At 39.8% G+C, this 21529-nt stretch overlaps 1 protein-coding gene across 7 annotated transcripts in view; it reads left to right on the top strand.

Annotated features, from left to right (window-relative positions):
- ltbp1 (latent transforming growth factor beta binding protein 1) overlaps positions 1-21529 on the top strand; it is a 142019-nt gene that overhangs the window by 65907 nt on the left and 54583 nt on the right. For 6 of the 7 annotated variants that reach the window (XM_085429029.1, XM_085429027.1, XM_085429032.1 and 3 more), the window contains exons 5-8: positions 10012-10179; positions 20019-20216; positions 20635-20912; positions 21326-21428. In XM_085429029.1, coding sequence (XP_085285155.1) covers positions 10012-10179; positions 20019-20216; positions 20635-20912; positions 21326-21428 — 747 coding nt within the window. The remainder of the gene's footprint in view (positions 1-10011; positions 10180-20018; positions 20217-20634; positions 20913-21325; positions 21429-21529) is intronic. The other variant, XM_085429026.1, reaches the window with a different exon arrangement.

Below are 21529 nucleotides of genomic sequence, written 5' to 3'. Positions count from 1 at the left end.
AGATATCTCCCACACGGTACAACCACAAAGTTATAGTCTCCACATAGATGTGAGTGTCTACTTCAAAGTAGACCGAGAGTATCTGAAGTAAATTGTGTGTTTGGACTATGTTTGATAGCATTTTGCAGCTGAATATAGCATCAAATCCATTTACAATCATAAATTTTACAAATCCCTTGTGGGATGAAATTTGCTCCAACACGAGGTTTAGAGTCGGCTCATTCATCTCTCACAGTGTTATCTGGATAGCAGATCTCTGTGTGTCCATGGGCTCCATGCTTATCCGGTTTAACCCTCCTCAAGTCCAGACCGGTGTGGTAATGTACCTGGACCCGAATAACGCTTTAGCTGGAGTAATCTGGCATTACTGTTCATATAAATCATTAGAACCCTAAACTGATCAGGGGTCAGATAACTGCTACAGAATCGAGGTGTGTCTTCTATTTGATTGTATGTGTAGAAATGTTTGGATATTTTTTCCTTGTCAGTTACGCATATAAATACCTTTTTAGTAAAGGCATTTTTAATTTTAACAATTGGATCTCAGTCTGTCTTGGGGTTATTTATACTTTTTCTGTGATCAGATAGTTATTTAATTTAACTGATATACATGAACATGAAGTGCTGAGCAATCACAGCGTTTAATTAGTTTTTTATAGTTTATTGCTTTGTGCCATTTTATGGGGTGGAAGTAATGGTCAGCACATTATAAATATAATGTATATTGTTACCCTGTGACCCTAATTCAAAAGATTTGTTTTGGCAGTGCAGTTTTTTCCAGATGGAACAGGATTTAAGTAAGATCTATTGAAACACATAACTAAGATAACTCGACAATAATTTATTAAATCGCCAGTATTTGTATAGCGCTTTACTAGTCCCTAAGGACCCCAAAGCACTTTACACATCCAGTCATTCACACACAGGTGATGGCAAGCTACATTGTAGCCACAGCCACCCTGACAGAGGCGAGGCTGCCAGACACTGGCGCCACCTGGCGAAGTGTCTTGCCCAAGGACACAACGACCGAGACTGTCTAAGCCGGGACTCGAACTGGCAACCTTCCGATTACAAGGCGAACTCCCAACTCTTGAGCCACGATCGCGCCATATCAAATGTTTTACTTTCATTTAATGAACTGAAAGATTTCTGAATGATTTTTGATTTTGTTTCCCCCCCAGTAATAGTAGAGATAAATATAATTGGAAATAAACTGGCACCAAAATCACAGAACACACAGTCCACTTCAGGAGATTTCAATTCATTTCCATCCTCACAGGATGACATACTGTGTTATTGATCAGACAATTCAATTTGAAAACACTCTAATAGGCACCAACAAATATGTTAGGAGGGATCCAGTTCAATTACTCTAGTGCAAGTTAGACCTAGCTCACTGCTGTCAGCTGTAGTTGCCCATGTTGGCGCACCCTGCCAGTCAAAGCATGCATGCTGCTAACATGACCCTAACATCAATTCAATTCAATTCATACAGCGCCAAATCGCAACAACAGTTGCCTCAAAGCACTTTAAGGTAGACCCTACAATAATACATACAGAGAAAAACCCAACAATCATATGACCCGCTATGAGCAAGCACCTTGGCGACAGTGGGAAGGAAAAACTCCCTTTTAACAGGAAGAAACCTCCGGCAGAACCAGGCTCAGGGAGGGGCGGGGCCATCTGCTGCGACCGCAGGGGAGAGTACTAGCTGTAGCAATCAAGAATAAGGATGCATTGCCTGCATACAACTTGTGTTAAACATTATTAAAATATGACTGATTAGTTTGACTGAAAAGCAATTCTCATGTTGACAGCTGTCACAACTTGTAAACATATTATTTATTTATGTGATGGCTTTTTTTGGTTAAGTGTTTGTGTGTTTATATAAAGGACAATTTTGTCATAGCATCTGTCAATTAAAGAAACATTACTGATTGATTTTTTTCCCCTCCTGGGTCACCACTCGTTGCAGTCTTTGATTTGTTGGGTTTTTTAGGAGCAAACACATTTGTCCCGTTAGTTCTTTTACTTCTTTGTACTTCCCTCATGTCCGTTGTCATAGTTTCAGCAGTCCCCCTCCAGAAGCTTGGTGATATTTGTGAGTCTTATTGATGCTATGATTATTATTCCTTATAATAAAGTATTCTGATTGTGATTAATGAGACAACGATTGTTATTCTCTCACTGATAAATTTATCATTGATAAAAAACTGTGTGGGCTTTGTCGACCTCACATTTCTTGGGTAGTGCACGTCGGGTTACGGTGCAGGGTTTCAGAGTGGTTTGTGGTTAAGGCGTAACGTAGATCTCCTGCTGAAGCATATATCCCCAGTTACTGTGTAACACAGCAAAGCTACAAATAGCAGACCCCTGAGCCTAATTTAATGGGAATACCATGGCTGGTTTTTGCTCAGCATGCAGTCAGCACTAGACTTTTTGAAAGTAGCAGACATGTTTGCTCTTCTAAAACAGGAAGCCTGCAGCCTCTCTGTCAGCCCTGTCCCACGCGACAGACAGCCTGTCAGCAACTGGCTGTGGTGCGACATCTGGTAAAGTTATTCTCCGTCTCCCCTCAGCTATCCCTCAGCTCTCCCACACTGCCAAAGCAACCTCAGACAAGTGTTAGCAGTGTGGGTCATGACTGAAGGTTTGGTCAGGGAGGATCACCTCACCATCACCACAGTGACCAAAGAAGCATGCCACAAATAGTATACAATCAGAGTAGGGATTTCTGGAACTGTTGATCTTAGGTCAGCTTAATTGTAGGACCAGTTCCTACAATTAAGACTAACTTCATCAGCTTCATGAAGGACTCTAACCACAAATATAAAGACTGCACAGTCTACACTCATGCCTTTGCAAAATATATGTTTGCATTATAAAATCCCAAATGTTTTCCCTACAAAATTCTTTGCCACCTCCTCAGCTGTACTTGGTCAGATCTTTGCTAATGATGTCAATTTAGGGTGCAAGTTAAAATATGTTATCTAAATAAAGTTGTTCTTTTATGCAAGAATTACCTGAGTTTTGACATTAGTGTTGTAACGAAGCCCCTTTAAAAAATCTTGAAATAAACAAGTCGTGGGACCTAAAAATGAAGTACCTCAATTCACTCGGTCATGTTCCCATTTGAACATTTTGTAAAAATGTGTCACTCCCACCTAAAACAACTTAAAAAACACTAACTGTCTAATAAGTGGCATAATAGAAGTTAAGGTATCAGGATGTATGCTTGATAGTGATGTGTCGGTCGCGAACGAAATGGCTCTTAGAGCCGGATCTGTGACGTGAACGACACGAGCCGGCTCCTTATCGTGAGCCGTGGGGTTTTTTTTTTTCCTTCTCTCACCCTCTCTCTCGCACTTTTTTCCCGCTTCACTCAGCCTTGTGCTTTGCGCTGGGCAGAGGGGGGAGGGGCAGTAGTTACACTTGCAGGAGCACAGGAACAGAGCGGGAGGGAAAGAGAGAGAAAGAGAGCCAGGGACAACAACGTCACATTAGAAAGGTATAGTAATCATCCACAACTATTTTCAGTTGCGGATGATAAAGGATTCAGAAAGTTTATTCATGCAGGCCCATATGACAGAGAATGTGCATCTTCTTTTTGTTTTCATATTTTAATTTATATTTAATTGTGTTGTGGTTTGCAGCGTTTTGTGTTGTTTCATTTTAAATTTGTTTAAAAGGAAAAAGCTGAAAATTTAAAAGTTACTTAAAAGTTAAAAGTTGAACTGTGACTAGTTGGTTTTTGTATTATATGATTTATTTATTACATTTTATGTGGAGTGAATAAATAAAAGTATATTTACGGTGGCCCCTAGAGACAAAGCACATACAAACTTCAAAACACGTACGAACTCTGAAACACGTAAAAACTCAGACACACGTACAAAACACAACAGAAGTGCTCCAGGATGCTAGGCGCAGTGTTGAGCTTTTGTTACCTAGTGGCTACACAAGCCAGCAAGTACCAACGACCGGATTTGGTGTGTGGTAGTAAAAGGTAAATGAACATTTTTTTAAATTATTTGAATATATGTGAGTGCTTGTGTATAAATACACAAACAATACACATATGTATTGTTTGTGTATTTATACACAAACAATACAATTTAGATCACTTGTGTAATTTAAGTGATCTAGTAGCTCTGTTTTGAAGTTCAGTTAACGCTAGAAATATGTTTTGGAGTTTGTACGTGTTTTGTCTCTAGGGGCCACCACATATATTTATATATAAACATATATAAATAAAACCACTTTTTTTACATTAGTAATTCCTTTTGTGCATAATTTTATATTATTGATAATAATAAATTAATTAAAGCAACAAAACAACCTAAAGGGCCGGTTTGGAGCTGAAAGAGCCGGCTCTTTTTAGTGAGCCGAGCCAAAAGAGCCGGCTCTCTAAAAAGAGCCGGAAATCCCATCACTAATGCTTGAGACAGTCTTTTCTAGTTCCCCTGTGCTCTCCTGCATCCTGCTGTCATGTTTGTGACTTTGAGTGAGTAAGACTAGAGATGGAAGAGCTGATCTAGAAGCGATGACTGCAATGGTTTGGCCACGTCTGCAGCATGAGCAACCATCGCCTGCCATGATGGTTGCTCCCACGATGGGTGTACATCGTTGACCAAGACGGAAACCCTACGACACCCACAGCGACGTATTGGCTTCATGGATGACCTCCCCCGCCAACTGCCAGCTAGGGACAAAAGAAGAAGAAGAAAGAAGACTTAAGAAGCCCTATATAGATGTAACTACATGACATGTTTGCCAGTGTTATCCATCCATCCACTTGTCTTTATTCTACTTGGGGTCACTAATGTGCAAAATGAACATCATGTTGTATTTAAAACTTGACACTAGTGGCTGAGACCCTAAAACTGACCAGGAACGTGTTTATTGAGGTCATAGAACAAGGCAGCTGGGGGCCATTTTCCCATAGACTTACCCAGAATATAAACCTGCACCAGGATTTAGATGGATGTGCCGTCAGATGTGCCGAAACAATTGAGCTTCATGGCAGCAGTTCTCACAACTTTGCAGACCTTAATTTTCAGCTTTCAGTGGGTCTTAATGGTTTGGCTCATCGGTGTACGTATTAATTCTTTTTAAATAATTACTGTTCCTTGTGGGTGGCTGTAGCTCAGGTGGCAGAGCAGGTCAGCCACTAATCAGAAAGTCGGTGGTTCGATCCCAGGCTGCCTCTTGGCTGCCAAATATCCTTGGGCAAGATACTAACCCCATGTTTGACCCAGGTGGTCAGAGAGCCTGGTGGCAGCCTCGCCTCTGTCAGTGCGCCCCAGGGCAGCTGTGGCTACAATGTAGCTGCCATCGCCAGTGCGTGAATGTGTGGGTGAATGACTGAATGTAGTGTGAAGCGCTTTGGGGTCCTTAGGGACTAGAAAAGCACTATACAAATGCAGGCCATTTACCATTTGTTTGCAAAAACATTGCAGATGACTCTAAAAATGCGTTCCATGAACCCTGACTTTTCTTTTGAAGCCTCTACAGTTGTATGCCCTTTGATGGCTCACATAAAGCCTCTGTGCCTTAAAGGAAAACATCAGAAAGAAAAACAACTATCCCCCTTTCTGTACTCGCTCATTCCTCTCTGCTATGCCACAGCTTCTTTGTTGCCCGGATGAATCACACCCTGAACCTTTTCTCTCTTCAAGATGATTATGTCTGTGTTGTGTAAGAGATGCTCCTTTACCTCTGTTTCCATATGCTCGACACGATCAACAAAAACCCTCTTCTTCTCTCATTCTCCCCCCTCCCTCTCCTGTTGCTACTTCAATCATGAAACTGATCAATGATCAGCTGATTGTCTCTCTTGTTTGTTTATCGCCCACTTTGCACCAGAAAGAGGAAACCAGCGGATGTTGCGCTAAACAACAGCAGCACGTTCAATAGGTCGCAATATGTACATTATCTCGGCAATACCTCTGAAAGATTGAAGATTGTATGTGGCGTTCCTCAAGGTTCTATTTTGGGACCTAAACTTTTTAATTTATATATTAATGATATCTGTGACGTATCAAAAAGGTTAAATTTTATTTTATTTGCAGATGACACAAACTTTTATTGCTCTGGAGAGAATTTGAAAGATTTGGTTGAAAATAGGATTTCTGAGATTAAAAAAATGGTTTGATGTAAATAAATTATCTTTGAATCTGACAAAAACGAAATTCATGATATTTGGCAATTGTGAAAAGGAGGAAGAAGTCATTATGTCAATTAATTAATGGAGAATTGATTGAAAGAGTTACTGAATTTCACTTTTGGGGTGTAATAGTAGATGAAAATTTGATGTGGAAATCTCATATTGAGTATATTAGAAAGAAGATGGTTAAAAACATTTATATTTTGGGAAATGTAAGAGATTTATTAGACTACAAAACAATGCGCATTTTATATTTTTCATTGTTTTCCTCATACTTTAGTTACTGTGTCGAAGTTTGGGGGAATACATATGAGAATACTAAAAAACCTCTAAACTTATTACAGAAGAAAGTTATACGAAGGATTCATAACGTTAAATATAGAGAACATAAAAAAAAATAAATAAATTAATTAAAATTAGGAGATTTAGTGAAACTACACATACTATTAATTATGTTTAAGGCTAAAAATAATATTTTGCCTTTTAAGTTACAAAGAGTATTTTTAATGTGTTCGGGGGGAGAAGACAGCAGAAGGAAATTTTATATTAAGCATCAGCTAGCTAGGACTACACAAAGATTAATGAGTGCAACGGTTAGGGGTATACGACTGTGGAACTCTCTTCATTATAATTTAAAGACTTGTATAAATTTGCATTGTTTTAAAAAGTGTTACATGTCTAAAACAATAACTCAACATGAAGAATGTGAATGAAATTGGAGTTAATTGAAAAAGGATCCATTATTTTTTTGCCTCATTTATTTTATTTACTTATCTTTTCTCCTTGTTACTATGTGGGGTGGTATATTCTGATTGTAAATTTGTTGTTTGGTTTGAGTTAGGACCGGAGATAAATGTTAATGTTAGTTTGTTCCTTGATTTTTGGTGCCCACTTGCAATATAAGTTGGATTGTAGATAGGGGGCAGGGTTTAATAAGAATATTTTCTTCTTCCTGCTCCTTTTCACACATGGTTGCAGTGCTTTACTGATAGAAAGTGTGGTTGGTTTGTCTGAAAGAACTAACTGTGGAAACTGTTGTACCAAGTGTGAAATAAATAAATGCAATGAAATGAAATAAAATGACGTTCAAGCTTGAAAAGCTGTTGTTAGAATTTATTTAATATTACTTTCTAGTATCAGCTGATGTTTGCTGGAGCCACAGCTGTAAAAGCTGCTGGTCATGATATCGGTTTGGATATGTGGTGAGAGGGAAACATGAAGATGATACAAATCATAAATATATACAAGACAGTGTACATCACTGTCACAACAGCGTTTGTTTTAGGCTTTATGTTTTTTCCTATAATACCTGGCGGTGTAGTTGGGACGATCTTTTGTCAGTTCAGCCTTATATATTATGTTTAACCCGAGTGACCACCTGGTCAGCTGGTGGGTAACAGGCATCTCCAAAAACATTAGAGCACTTATGCAAATATGTGATGTCTTGATAAATCAAGCAGATATTTGAAGTTTACGCAGCACCATTCTCGCATGAAAATATCTTAAAAGTTTATTTTGTGACCCAGAAAGAGTAATATTTCAAACTCCGCCACTGCCTCGTTTGAGTTTTGGATGAAATGGATTCTGGGATATTGCATTTCGTCATTTCAAGCTGATTGGAGACCAAAACAGCCAATCAGATTTTTTGCATCCAAGTCTGTGATTTGCTGGTTTTGTGGCACAAATATAATGGTTTACAGAAAGCGTTGAACGTGCACGGGCAGAAATGTTTAGAGCGCGAGCGACACATTGCGCAAATGCAAAAACTGAGCGAGAGCGGCTGCTGTTGTGTGTGTGGATAATAGCAAACACTGAAATACATTTTTTGCACGCAGCAATGAATTTTGTTCACTCAAATTTAGCTTTTCTTTGCTCAAAATAAATTTCTCCTCAAAATGCAACACTTGCACTTGCGAATTTTTTTACGTGCGCTCAAATCTTTTTTACGTGCGCTCAGAATAGTGGCACAAAAATAACGCCATAGCTTTCAACCTTTTGAATTTTTTATCCAGGTTATCTTCAGCAGCAGACTCTCTTTATGTTCTCATTTAAAGAGGGAAACTGATGCATTTGCATTTTCCCCTCCCTGAGCCTGGTTCTGCCGGAGGTTTCTTCCTGTTAAAAGGGAGTTTTTTCTTCCCACTGTCGCCAAAGTGCTTGCTCATAGGGGGTCATAATATTGTTGGGTTTCTCTGTATGTATTATTGTAGGGTCTACCTTAAAATATAAAGCGTCTTGTGGTGACAATTGAACTGATTTGAATTTGACTCTTCTTCTGAGCAATATGGTGTAGGAAAAAAAAAAAAAAAAAAGCCAAAATAAAGACAAAATTGGGTGAATACTATATATCAGCACAGTGGCTCAGTAAACCTTAACGTTTGATTTTCTTTAGACGAAGGTTTGTTTTAAAAAAGCTTCAAAATTGTTTGCAGATTGGAGGTTTCCAGGTGGATGTTTTGGAACCTTTTGTTTATATTTTTGTTCCTTTAGTGAAGCGAAGTCCCACATTCCCCCTGCCCACAGTTACTTTGCCATTCTCCTTTCCTTGTTTATTTCCTTTTGGAAATAATCTTCCCTCCAAGGGGAATTGGACAAACCATGTGTGGACTTTAAATTTTGGACGTCTATATATACTCCTGGCACTATTTTTAAAACCAGTTTCCATTGGCTTTGGGTAGTAACCGCTACATCACATTAAGTCCCTGTTTAATAGTTAATTTTTGCACCTATTAGTGAATGTTTAGGTAGCCTGGGGCGTTTTATCCAGTGGTTTTCACTGCTCTCGGGTTTTAAAAAAAAGATTCCTCTTTTTCAGCTCCTTGGATTTACTCCACGAGTCTGCACTCGCTGGCATGAACAGCTGACAGTCTTAGACAAAGCACTGAGTGCTGGAGACAGGGGTTTGGACCTGACACAGGGATGCCAAGAACCACTGCATAGGGAAGAGATATTAAAAGAGTGTGTGTGTGTGTGTGTGTGTGTGTGTGTGTGTGTGTGTGTGTGTGTGTGTGTGTGTGTGTGGGTGGGTGGGACGAAGAAAATTGAATGGATTAAAGAAAAAAAGCTTCATGTAACTAAAGAGGTGTATGTGTTAAACAGTAGGTTACACATGCTGTGTACTTTGAAGCCTTCTTTTTTTCCTGTCAGTAATAACTGAGGGCTGGATTTCATGAGGGTGGAGAAGGAATATTTAGCGAACTTAGGAATGGGGAGATAAGCTTTTTTCTTTCATTCCTCTGTAAGACTGGGGCAACTTTTTTACGGATTTGGTGCCTTCATAGTAAAGTATTTTTGGAGATTTTGCTGTTTATTTGAGGTGCTAGTGTTCCTTAAGAGTAAAAATCAAGGGGAAAGAGAGAAGGAAAAGAAAGGCGAAGCACAAGGAATGCTTGTACTGGAGCTGAAGGTGGCATAATTGCTGTTTGTCTGTTTTGGAAGATATGCCGATATCCACCTCTCAGAGACTTCTGATGACGAATTGGAAGGAATCCCAGAGTTTTGTTTGCTGACTTCTCCCGCTCCCACAATTTTTTTTTCTTTATTCCTGCTCATATTTCAGAGGCGCCCCTGGATCTAGGAGCACTGGAGAAGGAGGAGGAATAGATAGGCAGGCAGTTTGAAGTGTTGGGCCGAGACACAAGTTTTTGAGAAATTGAAAATTACATAGTAGCTGTATTTTTTGTTTTTTTCTTTTTTTTAGTCGTTGTTTTGACTGAAGCCTTAGCAGATGATTGAGACAAGCTTCAACATGAAAGTAATTTCACTTCCAGTGGCTCAAAGAATAACCGAAGTTCCTCTGCTCTCCCTCCCTCTTGTCTTGCTTTGTGCCATATTTTTGGCGGCAGCAGGCAACCATACGGGAAGAATCAAGGTGGTCTTCACGCCCACTGTCTGCAAACTGACCTGCATAGGTGGCAGGTGTCACAACAACTGTGAGCGGGGAAACACCACCACCATCATCAGTGAGAATGGTCATGCCACAGATACCCTGACAGCACCCAACTTCAGAGTAGGTAAGTGATCCTGGCTTTTGTTGGTTGCGCACATCACCAATCTCGATGGGTGGTATTACTACTAACAAGCCTCAAATCTGGCATATTAGAGCTGCTGGTGGAAAAACATGTTGTTGACATGAAAATCTTTTGCATTTTATCACCACGTTCCTTCACAACAGTACACAGGTGTGAAATTATTGTGCCGTAATGAAAAGAGTCTGCTGTATTTTAACATGATTATGCTGATTTTAAGGATGATAATTTTACTGTCCCTTATGACTCTCATGACAAACGTACATGGTGAACATAGCTAAACAGTCATATATTTTTCTAATGCCAGTTTTTGACCAGCGATGCACAAATCCAAAATTTTCCAGTTGTGTATTTTCTTAAATAATTCTGGTGATTTATTTGTCATTAACTGCTGATGTGTGATGTCAAAAAAGAACAGTTACACAGTTGATGAGAGTGGCACATTGTCACCAGTACCTTGTCTAACTTTTTAATCAGCACTGGACAGATTGCGTTTGCGTCACTGGGTGGAAATATCAACATGAAAGAGCACTGTGCACAGCCTAAGGAGCTTAGAACAAATGTACTATGCAAATCTAATAATGTTATTTTGCATAATGTGGGATCTTTACCTTACAATAAAAAGTGCCTTGAGGCAACTGCTGTTGTGACCATAAACAGATGATAACTAACACTATGTCTGAGACACGTCTTGGTATCAACAGAAAGATTTTACAAATCTGAAAGATAGTCAGTATCATATACAGTCAGTATCATATACAGTGCTTCGGGTGCTAGCTGTAACCAACACACCAACAAAAGTTATTTATTGTATCTCCGCTAGAACTGGACTCTTCTACAGCATAGTCAAGTAAAAGCTGCTGAAACATCAAGTTAATAGTAGATATGGAAGAAACCAATCAGAGAGCAGCCTTAGTCTCATTCAGCCAACTGTGACCAGACAGCGGTTAGCTATATCAGCTGATGATGAAATGATAAAAGTTATTGATGAATGGCCAAAAAAAGGCAAAATCTGTGATATTAATTGGTGAATGGTTGAAATTAGGTGGACTTAAAGACTGATGTTTTTCATCTTTAGCTTTTCAACTAAATTTAGAGACAAAAGGTTTTAAAGTCCATGACTGGCTGACCAGATTTATCCCTGAATAATCTCCATGGGTCTCTGATGTTTGGTGGTTTTAATTAAAGCTAAGGACATCTTTTGCGATGTGATCTTGAATTTTGATTTTTGACCACCAACTTTTAAGATATGGATAAGCACATTTACACAGATCATAACAACATTTACAAAATACAGAGAAAAAAATCAAACCAAAAGGGAACGGTAAAACCAAAGGTAGCGTTAATGACCTCAAGATTAGTGTAGACAGTTAGATTAAAACTGGAGAATGTCATGAACTGCTCCTGTGTAACAGAGCACATGGCATGGGTGTTGTTTGGTGTTTCACAGAGCCAGCAGACTGTGTCTTAACCCGCCTGAGTGCTTACAAGAAGCAGATGAGTGTATCTGGCTGTGACACATGAATAAACATGGGGAGTCGAACTCACTGAATTCCTGTCTGACGCAGCTGAACAAATTAGTATGACTGGAGTAACACCAGCTCACGGAAAAAGAGCCTCAGACTGTTAACTGTGAATGACCCGGAAGGATGGTTTTCTTTTTTGCACTGGGATGGATTAACAGTGATGCCTGAACTCCCTTCTGGCTATTGGATAAATATAACTTTAGGTGAATGTTTCCAGTCTTTGACATTAGTATTGGAGCCAGTAACCAATAACCAAAAAGTGGTAAAAGTGAAAAACTTCAAGAGGGGTTGGGGATGCACTGAAGAGGCTGAAGTGGAGATATAAAGGAGATGAATATTACTTAAATAATCCAGTAATCATATGATTGGCTAGCAAACATGTCCATGCGGGCCCACACTGGGTAGCTGTGGATGAACTGTGGGGTTGTTTGGGCAGGCCAAACCTACATTTATCCCACATGGGCCTCAGTTGGGTGTGCCTGCACCCAGCTGGTAGGGGCTTCTATATGGGTTTTATATAGAGAAAACTCATCTGCTGTAAGACCTATGTCCGGACGCTCACTTAGGGCCTGTGTGGGATAAGTGTTGGTTTGCCCTGCCCATACAGTCCCACAATTCATCCATACCTGTATGTGTGTGTATGCTGTATTTATAATAGGGAACCAGCATACAGGGAAATATTCTGGTGAAACCACAGAACATATATGAAGCTGAGAGAAGGTGACTGATTTATAACCTCAATAAAATGGAAGTTAAATTGGATCTTATCTTGTTGCAAAAGAACTTTGGAAGTGAACTGCAAACGACTGTAGACTGACTAGTGGGATAGGATTTGAATTGTGTTTTTGTTTGTTTGTTTGTTTGTTTGTTTGTTTGTTTATTAGGACAGGTGATTCCCTATGGAACCTGTCCTGTCCTTACATGTCTGACTATGAAGCAAAAGAGCAAGGTTTGTCCTTGGGAGGAGCCTTAAATCACTTGAGGGTTGTGTCAGGAAGAGTATCTGGTGTAATATAATGTGAATAAGGGAGTGGATAAAACTAGCTTTTTTTAAGCAATAATCTACTGCTCACTCAATATCAATTAGTGGTGGTAATACACTAATATGCATGTGTGGCCACATGTGGGTCCCACACATAGAATCTGGGCACATTGTGGGTATGCTGTCTCTGCCTACTGTGATCAGACCACTTCCCACCATAGGATTGAGAGAAATGAGAGTTAACGTGGCAGCTAACTTGCATGCTTTCTTATATGTTAAAAAGGCATCCATCAAAATGGGTCTTCTGCAGTTGCTAAATCTTTCAACGATTTTAGAGTTGTCACACTCCATTTCGGGCACTACGTGCAGCTTGTGGCTGTAGTTATGGGTTTGAATGCAGATCAAACAGTAAATCAACAGCTTCACTTTCATGCCCAGCTCTCACCACAGGAGACCAGTATAGCATCCACAGTACTGTAACTACTGCACCAGTCCATCTGTCACTTTTAATACGCACCATTTGCTGTTTTGTTTGATAAAATTGCCATTTTTGGCAACCAGAAGTGTGCCTATTTAGTTGAGAATGGTGGCGTGCTCAGTTATCATGTAATGTGAGTAAACTTGATTAGGATGATGCATTGCATAGAAACTAATATTGGCTACCTCATGCTCAATAACAGGCCAATAATAAAGTAGAACTTCACACACCAAAACTGCACAGAGCATTAAAAATGCTCCAAAAGGCAGCACCAGGCACAAACATGTTTACAGTCGTAACATTTGCTATGAGCTCACATGCTTGTCCAAGCTTGCTTCGTCCTCCCCTTAAAGTTCAAGCGCTTCCTTTCTCTGTCTTTCTCATTCCAGCAACAGTGTGCAGGGCAGAGCCTAGATGAAAGTTACTTGCACACCATAGTGAGCTTCAAGAACTGAGACCGAATAAATCATGCTCGTCTTGTTTATCATACTTACCTCATGAGATAGGTGTTGAGGGACGAGCGCTGATTCCCTAAACTGTGGATGTGTTTATACTGTTTTTATACTCATGCCAGTTAACTGAGATCTCATGTCCAGAAGATGCAACTTGATGATGCATTTATCAGCAAGTTTCATGTAAACAGAGGAAAATAGAAACTTTAAAGCTCTACAAAGTTTAAACATCTCCTGCCATTTTGGATTCTCTTGTGTTCTGGAGAATTTATTACCTCTTTAGAATAATCCCAGTGGAATAAACTTTATTTTCAGTCAAATGCTATCTGGTTATAACTTAGCTGCCTCAAGACTTTTCACAAGCTAATCAGCAGAAAAATGTTCACTGGGACATCAGCCCAGTCTGTCATCCATCTGTGTGAATGTCTCAGCCTCACTGGCTGCAGTTCATGGTTCTTCCCTATAGTAATAATATTGTACATAGAAATGATGTAAATAATTTGTGATTTTATTTTTCCATCCACTGGGGCTACACACTAATTATTGTGGTGATGAAGGTTCAAAACATTTGCGGTAGGCCAGTCTTGTTACTGCTGTGACAGCAGTGTCACAGCGCTGTGGTTACAGCACATGAAGGCGTTGATAAGATTTGCTAAATGATTTATAAAAGGATGAAATGCAGATTTAAACAGTTTGATTTGAACATTTTGTAGGTGAGAATGTGGACACCAAGCTCATGGCAGCAATTTGATAGGCTGACAAAAGTCCAGCTGAGATAACCACATTTACTCAGGGCCTTCATGATGTGATGTTCTGTTTATAAGGTTGGAGAAACCTGCAATCAGCTGAGACTGAAGAAGCCACTTGGATGAGTAATGAAACGAAATAATTCTGAACATGTGCAACAATAATCAAAGATTGCAACATTTAGAACGTTTGTAACTGCGACATGAGGCTCTCTGGTAAATATCAAGCATTTGATGGTTGTTTCCACCTACAGCTGATCACAGAGGGATGAACAGATTAAGAGTAACGCGTAGTACAACACTCAAACTCATTCACCTCTTTAGAAGAATCCATTCTTTTATAATTTTTAGTAGAGGCAGACTGTATGGTTTGATGCTTAGTTTTATACACCTGTTGCAATGGGACAGAAAACACCAAAACACAAAGATTAAGAGGTGAGGTTAGTCCATGTAATCAATTTTTTAGCCCTAATGTGGTCAATTTAGCAAATATTGGAAAATTAGTGATTTGTGGCAAAATGTTAGATAAAAGCTACTTAGGGTTTGGTGATAGACAACAGTATTCAGGCAATAACGTCATAGCAAACAGCAAGATATGTTTTTAAAAAAAAATCTCTGGTTCAGTCTTTTCAATGTGCATCCCATTTGGCCCACTGCAGCCCCTGGAGAGTGGAATTAAGTGGTGTTTTTCCAGCTCCTCTGGCATATTTTCTCCCAGGTGAGTCCAGTGTCTTTCCAAGTGCTGAGAGCTTTCTGGCCCTCAGCTTCTGCTTCCCTTTATTAAAGGTGCCTGTGGCTGCCAGCTCATTTGTTGCAGTCCAGACAACATCGAATCACTTACAGTTGGATTTAACAAAAAATAAAGTTTTGGTGGGAGGTGTGAGTGTGTAAGGCAAAGCAGCAGGGCCTAAAGGAGAAACACAGGTGTACCAGTTCATGGTGAGGAAAGTAGCTTTCATTTTCTTTCAGCATTACTTTCATTTTATATGCAATGAATCCTGCATAAACAGTCTAGACACTTACATTTTTTGTTCTTCAGGCTATGCTCATTCTCACATTCAGTTTTAAATGAAATAACTGGTACCACATGTTAGCAAGTCTCAGCTTTAATTTAGTTTCACTTTTCATGTTCAAGTCAGTTTAGCTATTCTTAGCTAGTCCATCCATCCGTCCAACCATCCGTTTCCACATGTCCAAGTCACAGTCATGGTTGAGCTGGAGCCTATCCCAGCTGTTATATTGTGAGGCGGTACACCCTGGATGGATGGACACACACACACACACACACACACACACACACACACACACACACACACACACACACACACACACACACACACACACACACACACACAGAGTTCACGTCCAGTTTAGAATCACCAGTTAACCTGACACCATGCATGTCCAGTTGAAGGAGGCTGCAATAACTGGAGAGACCACATAGACACAATCTTTCTAAGGCACAAGAAGACAAATCTTTGAAGAAGTGCTCCCTAGCACAAACTCTTTATAATTGAAACCATCTGACAGAAGCAGGTGATTTTCAGAAGTGTGCAAACATCCTGCACTCTCTGCACAGGCACTGCTCCTTTCCAAAACCAAATATGACACAGACGGTCTCCCTAAATGTGAAGGTGCCACTTGGAACAGTGCTGGGACACAATCCTCCAGGAGTTTAATTATCTTTCATGTATCAGTACAGATATCATTCATGTTTTTATTGTCTTAGCCTTCACACAGTCACATGGTTATTACAGAGTGGTTATTGTCCAAAGTGCGCAGTTTTATCATCAATCACATATGTATGAACAGAAGCGACATCTCCAGAGTTATTATGGGGAGTTTTTCAGCAGAAGTCTTTCTGATTCTGGACAAAGACTCTCAGAACATTCATCAGCTTTTGGAATACGTGCCTCCTCTTTCCTTTTCTCCACTCGCAGTCACATCAGCTGAAAACCTGCGTTTTCCAGAAGACTTGGTAAAAACCTCTGGCTTCACACTTTGAAATTTCATCCTGGAAAACTACTTTTGTGTGTATAGAAGCAGGGTTGTGGCAGCTGAGGGATCTTCATGAAATTCATCACCAGTCCTAAATTTTCTGGGGATGCTAACTGGACATTCAGTTTTTGACCTTTTGACCTTTTGTTATCTTTGTCCCTAGGCTCTGCTTTTCATGAGGACATTGTCAGAGACAAATTGTTTGAGTGCATAGAATGTTAAAACTATTTTAAAAATATATAAAAAATATTTTGACTGTGGTGCTTTAAGTACCCAGTTGATATCCTTCCATGGACTCAACTGTCAAATACCACATAGAGCATGCTCTGCAAGCTGTTTACTGTGCAAACCCCCTTCATTCCAACTCCTCTTTTTGTACTGACTCTAATATATTATTTGCTGTTATACCCTTTTCTGAGGGGTCTGGGGGTCCTGCTGGATGTCCATGTTTGTATTTTGAAGTGTGGAAAGGTGTGCTCTCTGCTCAATATAACAAAAAATATAAATCACCACAAGTGGAAATAATGATCTTTTGACTATAGTGATCTTAGCTAAAACTGCCATTTACAGAAACTGAAAGCTGGAGCGAATAGCCTCTTTAATATTCACTTTGTTGACTTCTGTGGAGAGGGTATGTATACAGTACATGTGTTGTGCTAAATGGAATTCCTTTGAGAGTGAATAATCTTTTAAGAACACAAGCAATGAGACTCAGGTTTACTATATAAAACCCCAACACTGAGAGTGACTGTCCTATTATGTCAGCTGAGTATAAAAATGGAGAACGGGAAAAACAGAGGTCTTAGATCTCAACATTTCATTTTCAAAGAGGTGCTTTTGAAAATCACAGTGTGTGCACACTTGCTTGTGCTCATTCTGCACATAAGAATTATCCTTCCTTCTCGAAAGGATAATTTCTGGTTTATGATGTCTTGAGTCTTCCTCAGTTCTCACTCTAATAATAACATTAAATTCAGCAGGTTGTCTGCTGAGGTCTGAGAACACATTTTTGAATTTTGGTCTTGCAGTTTCTTCTTTCTCAAGCTTTTACATTTGGGTATACCAAACTATTTGTATGCCAGCAGGTGGCAACTACACCGTCTCCAGTTAGAAGTGGAGTTTATGGGAATAGCAGCTAGTTAAGTATAGGCTGTTTATTTTGTTAAATATAATCGTATTTAGAGTAACAAACAAAATGTTTCATCAAACAGTGATGACTCCCTGTATTTACAGTACCTCGACTGTGGAAGGTAGTAGGCCTTTATTTGAAACAGGTTTGTAATAGACACCAGCTTTAATTTCCAATTCTGTCTGGCTGATTAGAATAAATTTCATGTTCATGTACACAAAGTCTCGCTGCAATACACTCACATTACCGTTATACTGATTATTTTATAGTGAGCAGTGACTCACTCTGGACACACATCAGTGATATCATCTGTGCTTCTGTACTAAAACTCTTTACTTTAACCTCCTAAGACCCGAACTCTTCCACGCCATGCATTTTTAATTTCTCTTTGACATTTGGGCATATTGGGGCCCAACATCAGTAAACAAAGTCTAAATATAGTGCAACAAATCAAACACAGAACCGCTGTGTAACAGAACAATGACAGAACACGCGTAAGGTTTTAGCGTCGAGTCAGCTGGACACTGAAACCCTGTTCTGCTCATTTCCAAGTCCAAATTTTTATTCTTAGATTCCACTACACTGGATTTGCATAATTCAAAATATTGTTTATATTCATCTTATACTGGACCGAAGATCACTGTCTGTCTGAAAGAAGTTATTTTAATTCCTCTCCCTTCAAGCCAAGGCCTTCTGATTGGATGGGCCACAGAAACAGAAGGTCTGGACAGCAAGTATTTTAAACTGTGTTCATTACTATAGCTGTTTATCTGAGACGAAGGGCTAAAGGGCCATCGTTACTGACATCATACAGGTCCAAGAATAGAAAAAAACTGTCTAAAACCCAAGTATGTAGAGCAGTCTGAAGCTTTTAGCCCACGGGACATTCAAATTCAAATTTTATCTGTCACACACAGCACCATACACAGTGCGACATGTGGTGAAATGCTTATTGCTGTGCAATGCCCGACCATTAAATGACAGTAAGATTTACAGATTTACAGGTTACTACAACATTTACAGATTTTAACTTTTAATTTTACAGTAAAAAGAATGTGGAAATAATGATTTATGAAAGAAATTATGAAGAAAAGGAAATTATAAATTATAAGAAGTGTGCAAACAGAGTGCGTGCGGTGATGCGATGTGTGTGGGAGAGTCCAGTCCTGCACCTGGTTCAGGGCCCGACTAGCCTGGGGGATGAAGCTCCTCCTCATTCTCTCGGTTTTGGCCTTAAGGGAGCGGAAGCGCTTCCCAGACCTCAACAGTGAGTAGAGTCCATTGTTGGGATGGGAGAGGTCCATCGTAATATTCCTGGCTTTAGTCTTGCACCGCTTGGTGTAGATGGACAGCAGGTCAGGAAACTCTGATTGAATGATGCGTTTGGCCATTGCAACAGTGTATGACAAAAATAAGGAAAAGCATCATAGTTTCTATTAGCAAACATCTCACTTTAAATTGTCCAGGAGTTTATGTTTGAAAACAAAAAAAAGACAACGTAAAAGTGGTATACTCTAAAGTCGGGCTATTTTGTGATTGACTACCACATGGTTGTGCAAAGTGTCTTCTGCTCTTTCAGTCACATAACCCCTCAGTCCTAGCCTGCTCTACCCTTGTTACCAACAATGTGGTTAATTCTCAGTCCAAAAGGCTTGTAAATAATAATGTACACACTAAGAGATGGCAGTAGTTGCATCCACTTCTTTTATAGAGTTTATACATGTCACTGAGAGTCATACTGAGTAAAATGAAAAGTGGAATAAGCAGGGATTAAGCACGTGTAAACATGTGCTCACACACTGGTGAATTTCATACTAGCTCGTATACAGGACGTTTTCCATGTGGTGTGCCCTGTGCTGATGAGGTATGTAGAGTGATTGTGTGGAAAGATGTTTGACAGTGATGATTAACGGCTGCTGTGGTGGGCTGGAGTTTTTAGATGTGAGTGACATGATTTTCCTGTTCATGGATGACCTCTGGTTTGACTTTATCAGGCTCTGAGACAAGAAAATAATCAGTCAGAGCTGAAAGAGATGTCAAAGCTTGACAACACATTTTTATTTTGTCTTGGATCTTGTATTTAATTTCTACTACATTACACAGTTAAACAGGAAACAGTCCTTACATATATATTGTATCACCTGGTTTACTGTCAGTGTGAACCTTTTGCCTGAAAAACAGTGAATTTGTGGTATCCCTCACTTCACCCGTACACGCTGATGTTTGTACCTATCCACTCTTAAAGTTATGTGTACAGATCTGCAACCTGCTCTGTGCTGTGTGTTCATGGTCTGTGAGAACAGTAGACTTCTCTAAGAATAATATTTTCCCTTGAATAGCTTGCATTTTACTTGTTTCGTGGTGACATGTGCTAACCAGTCACACAAATGAAAATCTGGGCTGACTCGCTGATTTGTTGATCATTTCAAACTCATTATTGGCGAGTGTTTGTGTGTGTTGAAGTGGAGCCAGTAGCGCATTAACACCTTTCGCTTGGTCTTTCCTCTGCTTAGTGGTGTGTCACCTGCCCTGTATAAATGGCGGTAAGTGCAGCACCAGGGACAAATGCCAATGCCCTCCAAACTTCACCGGAAAGTTCTGCCAGATGGCGGTTCAGAACGGACACCAGCAGACATCAGGAGGCTACAGCCAGAATCAGGTCCACTCCACACACACCCTGCCTCTGACCTATAGCAACGGCCAGACACCTGGTGAGTGAAATGTGACATTGGCCTAGACAATCATCATATGTGTTTTATCCAATTAGATTGGTCTCTCGGGCCTTGGCAATCAAGAAACAAAGAGAAACAATCCAGTTGATGCACATCAATAAATATGTGCATCTTCTCCTAAAATATCAGTTTTTCTCTTCTTCAAAATAGGATTAGGCTTTGGGTTTATTTATTTACTTATTAATAGGATTTATTGTAACTGAGGCATATCACAATTTGTTACTTTTTTTGTCAGGAAAGTCATTTTTGTTTGTCTCTTGCTTTTGGGGAGAGTTGGACTCCTTACTAGTGACATCATAAACCTAACAAAGATGGTTAATCTTAATCATCTACTGTGATGCACCACATCAGTGTCATGCTTGTATACAGTATGTGTTTTTCTTCCTGTACGGCCCAGGCATCGTCAACATCCACATCAATCACCCCCCAGAGGCCTCAGTTCAGTTCCACCAGGTGTCTCAGTTGGACAATTACAACAACAATGGACCGCAAACAAAAGGCTCCTCCTCATCCACTAGTTATAGCTACCATCACAGCGAAAGCAGCCAGAAGATCCAGCACCATGGCTACAACATAGTCTATCCGGGCCAGCACAGCTACCAGTTTCCTCAGTACCAGCCTGTCACCTCTAAGAATGCACTGGGCCGCTGCTTCCAGGAGACAGCAGGCAGTCAGGTACAATGTCAGACATGTCTGCTGTTTGTGAGCTTAATTACAGTCATAACACATCTGTTAGATCAAGTAAGCCTTTCAGTTTCAGTAATCTAAAGCAATCAATCAAAAAGTCTGGGAAATATTTTGATTAGATATGGACAACAATAAGAGGCACAAAGACTACAAAACATGACACCGGTGGTATTAATCCCAAAGACACATTTATAGAAGACGATGGATGTAAAATACAGAACAGAAATAATGCCTGTTAGTTAGTATAGCTCAAAGTTTAAAATTAATATTCTCTGCATTACCAGATCATATTTTATGAGGAGGTTTGCATTTATTTTTGTCCTCTGAGGATACACAGAAGCAAAAATATTAATCCTCACTGTTTTGTCCTTTTCTCTGTTCTCTCCATCTCGATGTGTTAGTGTGGAAAGGCTCTGCCCATTCTAACTAAGCTGGAGCAGTGCTGTGGGACCATTGGGACCTCGTGGGGATTCCACAAATGCCAAAAGTGTCCGAAGAAACCATGTAAGTCCAGGTCTAGATGTTTTTCTAAAAGTGGTAGTGAATTCATAGCCATGGAATTAACGTTGAGGGGAAGAAATGCCGGCAGGTGGTCTGGGCTCTGC

This window comes from Rhamphochromis longiceps, linkage group LG13, assembly GCF_057381845.1.
Source record: "Rhamphochromis longiceps isolate RC_006_pf linkage group LG13, R_longiceps_female_GT1.1, whole genome shotgun sequence".
Classification (NCBI taxonomy): Eukaryota; Metazoa; Chordata; class Actinopteri; order Cichliformes; family Cichlidae; genus Rhamphochromis; species Rhamphochromis longiceps.
This window is presented reverse-complemented; position numbering and strand designations above follow the sequence as displayed.